Source organism: Prosopis cineraria, unplaced genomic scaffold (genome assembly GCF_029017545.1).
Source record: "Prosopis cineraria cultivar Desert tree isolate PC_DT_omini unplaced genomic scaffold, ASM2901754v1 PC356, whole genome shotgun sequence".
Taxonomy (NCBI): domain Eukaryota; kingdom Viridiplantae; phylum Streptophyta; class Magnoliopsida; order Fabales; family Fabaceae; genus Prosopis; species Prosopis cineraria.
In genome coordinates, this window is record NW_026555683.1 from 2791 (window position 1) to 7934 (window position 5144).

The window sequence follows — 5144 nt, forward strand, 5'->3', positions numbered from 1 at the left end:
GTGAACCTCATCAGACTTCGTTTTTCTTTCTTCTTTTTTCCTATGGGCCAACAACGTGAATTTCAATCCGAAACACTTATATTGGCGAAATTTTCCTTAGTTTAATCCCCACACGCAAAAGAGGGTACGTGACTAACATAATTCCAATAAATCAAGAGTCATGTGACAGTTTAAAAAGTATGATGATGAAGAATTTGAGGGCTACGAATTTAAATCTTGTTGATTAATAATGTAGTTTAAGAAGAGTCCTTTTCTTTGACAATACACGTCGCCAGTCAACGGGGTAGGTCAATGGCTGATTTGGCCCGTTTCTCTTGTGGATTAAACTCATTAACCATTTTTTCAACACTACTTTTTGTGACTTGTTAACTAAAATGCTTTTGTTAATTGCGATCCTTTGATTGATTTCTTCATCCCTAAGCCACAGCATGAAGCATGAACGGTCACAAATATCTCTCCAGTATTCCCACGTCACGTCCACCCTGCAAAAAAACACAAGCTCCCCGACAATATATAAAGACCAAAAACGAATTAAAAACAAAAAAAAGATAATGGGAGTTCTTCCAGGACGCCTAAAATTTGTGAATAAAATTATCTCCATGATTGTATTAGAAAAGAATAACATGAAAAAAATATATACCCTAACCCTCTCAATTTTTTTTATTATTACAAGACATTTTTAGGTAACTCTTTCAGACTAATATAATCTAACTAGTTGATGTCGCTGAAACATTGTAATCTTTTTACATATACTCTTAATTGAATACAATCGTTAAGTACAAATGACTCTCTTTATGGGAAATGAACCAAATTAATGGGGTCAAGTAATTTTTTATTTGTCAGGACATTTTTAGAATAAACACATCAACTACTCGTAAATATTCTACAATTGCTTCAGAAATAATTGAAGCATAAAATATTCTAAAACATGCCTTATAGTAGAAAAAGGGGAGTAGCATTCATAAATCTTAATGCAATTATATTATGGGAGACTTAGGTAACCAAAATGTTTAGATTTTATAGTGTAGTAGTGGTATAATAATAGTAGAAGTAATAGTGATACTAGTAATAGTAATAATGAACTCCAGTAAATCATGTTGGGAACAACATTAACCACGAGCTGCTTGATAAATAATTAATTTTAAACAAGATAAACTAGTTTTCAAAGAGAGGCGGAAAAAAATGTATCCCAAGATTATAAGTTAGCAACAAGGATTAAAAAAAGGTATGATATAGGTTTTATAATAATTTTATATTTACATCAATTAATGGAAATTTAAATAAAACAAGCAAACATACGTCTTCGTATCATCACATTCTCTTTCTCTATCTTCTTATTCTATTCTATTTCTTTGCCGATCTTTTACTTACAACGAAAACAAGAGAAGATTAAAGATCAATTCATTTCACTAATTTGAGTGTACAAAGTACAAACTAGTACCAAGAGTTTTATACAACGTCGTATCGGTGTAAACGGCACGAGACTTCAGTGGCTTAATCTGTCGTTTACGTCTTCGATTTTTCCGATTCCTTGGCCGGCCCTTCTGCGTCCCCGCCTTCTTCTCCTTGTTCTCATCCTCTACTCCTTTTTCAATATCAATTGGTACCCAACCTTCAATTTCACTCTCATTTGGAACGACATAGACAAAATGGCCTGGTGGAATGTCAGCGAGGTTCATTATAGGCTCTAGTGACTTGACCACTGTGCGCATTGATGGTCGAGTCTTGGCCTGATGACTCAGACATTGGTGAACCAAAGCAGCCACCTTCCTAGCTCCTTCAATGGAGTATTGACCCTCCAGTCTTGGATCCATTATTCTTTGAAGTTTCTGGGCATCTTTCAGAAGAGGTCTGGCCCATACTACCAAATCCTGCTCTCTCGAAGGTCGATTACCGTCCACTGATCTCTTTCCTGTAAGTAGCTCTAAGAGAACCACCCCATAGCTGTATACATCGCTCATGGTTGTCAAATGTCCTGAATGAGATACAAATTTGAATTTTTTAGACGATACTTTATTGGCTTTTAGCACATGAAAATAGGGTTTGGCTTCAAAAGCAACAATAAAAAACCTGTCATGATATACTCCGGAGCAGCATAGCCGTGGGTACCCATAACTCGAGTTGTGATATGGCTCTGATCTTCCTCTGGACCATCTATCGCTAGCCCAAAATCAGACAGCTTAGCATTGTAGCCCTGATTATTTGAATATATGTATTCTCAGTTTGAGTTTGATTATAGGCAGAAAAATTGATGAATAGTTCAGTATATGATGGTCATGTTGATTGAGGCTCTGAAAGAACTTACGGCATCTAATAGTATGTTTGAGGCTTTAACATCTCTGTATATAACCGGTTTCTCTTCTTCGTGAAGAAAAGCAAGACCTTTTGCTGCTCCAATCGCGATTTTGATTCTTGTTAACCATGGCAAGGCCGCTGAATAGCCTGCATTCATCAGAGAAAAGAATCACTCTGCTTTTCATTTTGCTGCTCAGAAGACTAATCTCTGCTTCATTAATTTCAGAACGAGATAAGTATGAATTCAATTACCTTTAAAAAGCTTGTCCTCTAAATTGCCTCTTTCCATGTATTCGTATACCAGTAGCCTGTTCTCGTCTTTGCAGCAATACCCAATTAGGTTCACTAGATTGGGATGCTTCAACTGCCCCAGAAATATTACTTCAGCCTATCCATTAAATTCCATCACATGATTAGAAAAACACATGATTTTCTTTGCATGACAATAATGACAATAGTATAATGTACTGCACAAAGTCTAATATGTTAAGAAAACAGAGAGAGTACTCTGACCGTGAGAATCACTTGGACTCATTCTCACTCAAATGTTTTTCATTTATTGCAATTTACCCATTTCATCTAAAGGTGAGAAATAATGTTGCTGCTTACCAACCACTCTCTATGGCCTTGTTTCCCGTCCAAGTCTAACACCTTAACTGCCACAACTTGAGGTTTTAATCCAGGCCTAAGCTTGTCATCAATGAAGCCTTTATACACCTTGCCGAACCCACCTTCTCCAAGAACGCTGCTTCTGCTGAAGTTGTTAGTGATCTCTTGGAGCTCTTTGAAAGTGAAAGCATGAAGATTTGATCCGAGAACAGAGTTGGATAGATCACTTATGATAGAGATTGAAGAAACATTGCTCAAATCAGAGAGGGATAGTCTCCTTGAAGGTGTCTTTCTGGTGACTGGAGCTGGATCAGAGGATGGGTCCTTATTCTTGGCCTTTAAACAGCCAAATAGGAAGGCTTTGAAGGGCATATTATTCTAATTCAGATGAATTAGCTATGTATGTGAATGTTGAGTTTATTTTGATAGCTTTATTAAACAGAACCAGAGCCTTCCTTTTTATAGAGAAGCCTACGACATGATGTCATTACCTTCTTCTTTTCCTTCCTATTGGCCTATGGCATAGGCATTATAGAAGTCAATGTGTTTATGTAGTGGTTAGTTTACAGTTTAAACGGCGTTAATATGCTTTTAATTTTTAAGAGAGAAAGGAGGTGTTAATTAACACTGTTATTGTAGGAGAAGAGGATAAATGAGAAAGCTGGCAGGTCATGGCAAGCATTTTCAAAGTGGGGCGGAAACTTTCTCGAGCGAGGTAATATGGACAGTATTATTGTAGGAGACAAAAAAAGAAAAAAAAAAAATACATTGTTCATGAAATAAGTTTTTTTTTTATTGGATAGGAAAATGACATTGGCTCGGCCATATTAAATTTATTGACTTGCATTATTGAAATCCAAATTCTCTTGGAAGCTCAAACTCTGTATGTGTTATATAAGCCAGCCTTGCCTAGTTGTCTTCATACACTTGATTTTATTATTCTACACACAGCTCTTTCTTTGTTATTTCAGCTTAAGGGAACTTGCAGGTCTCCTTTTCATATTTAAACATTTCAAATTTCACAATCATGTATTGATTGGATGCAGTGCAATCAAAGAAAAATACAAAAAGCAAATATAAAAATATATTTCCTGCATATTCTTCGTTGTGACATTCTTTTATACTTTCACGTTTGTTTGACTTTAAAATATTTGATATATTTAAAAAAAAATTATGCAGCTGTTTCTTTGCGGTTTCATAATGAGAAAGTTTTGGAGAAGTTTTTTTTTTTTTTTTAAATGAAAGAATATCCATTGGAGGAACTTCCTTGAAGTTGTCTGGAGTGGAATGTCCAGTTGCTGATGTTTGTTAGCTATTCTCTTTCTTAAGTCATTGTTGTGTGGTCATGATATGAGAGGAGTCTTTCTCTCTATCCTTGTGTGAATGTTTGAACATAGGATAAAAGTGTTTTTTCACTTTAAAGCATTCTTTAAAAAATACCCAGTGTTCTAAATTGCTTGTTGTAGTATTTTTGTCTCTAAAACAATTAAATCAAAGTATTTTCTATCCTAACGTTAGATTCCCATAATCGTATAGTTAAATCAAAACATTCTATGACACGGGGTCCACAAAATATTATTTAATGGATGTTTGTAAGGATTCATCATTGGAGTTGAAAATGCTCTGATATAATTTTTAAGAAGTGAAAATATGAAAATAAATACTTTAAGATATTGGGTACTTTTTAAAAAATATGTTAATATTAAAAATGCACATTTATTCTTGAATATAATTAGGAAAGTTTAAACAAAAGTATTGCCATTTTCTTCGTTCCTTTTTTTGTTTTGTCATTTATGTCATTCATCAGGACATGTTTTTCTGGATTTTGAAATTTTCATTCTTATGGATTTGGATTTTTAAAAATTACTATTTTTTTAAAAAAAAAAGAGAACAATGAATTAAGAGGGAAGTCCTTTTGTCTCAGTTCTTTGTTTCATTCTATCTTTAGCGTTTAAAATATTTTAATTTTATTAAATTTAATTTTCTTTCTTCATATTTATAAGCAAAAGGAAATTAGGAATCCATATCTCATTATTTGAAATTAAAATTAAAAAATATGGTGATAAATATAAATTATATTACACATGATTTATCAGCTGTGATGATTTTAGTGTGCATGCAAGCATGCGTGCGTGCGTACATACATATACATATTTCTTCTATTTAAAAATATAAAGTATTTTTTAAAGAATTGAGTGTTCAAAAATATAAGGTATTTTTAATCTTTTGAGGTATAATCA

General features: G+C 33.7%; 1 protein-coding gene across 1 annotated transcript; it reads right to left on the reverse strand.

Moving 5' to 3' along the window:
- Window positions 1–1386: 1386 nt before the first annotated feature.
- On the reverse strand, window positions 1387–3348 carry LOC129296567 (putative receptor-like protein kinase At1g72540). The gene is made up of 5 exons (XM_054935149.1): window positions 2905–3348; window positions 2548–2683; window positions 2306–2442; window positions 2071–2194; window positions 1387–1975 (listed from the first exon to the last, which is right to left on the reverse strand). Exons 1-5 carry the CDS (start codon window positions 3274–3276, stop codon window positions 1410–1412), a joined length of 1335 nt encoding a protein of 444 aa, XP_054791124.1. The 5' UTR covers window positions 3277–3348; the 3' UTR covers window positions 1387–1409.
- Between the last annotated feature and the right edge of the window lie 1796 nt (window positions 3349–5144).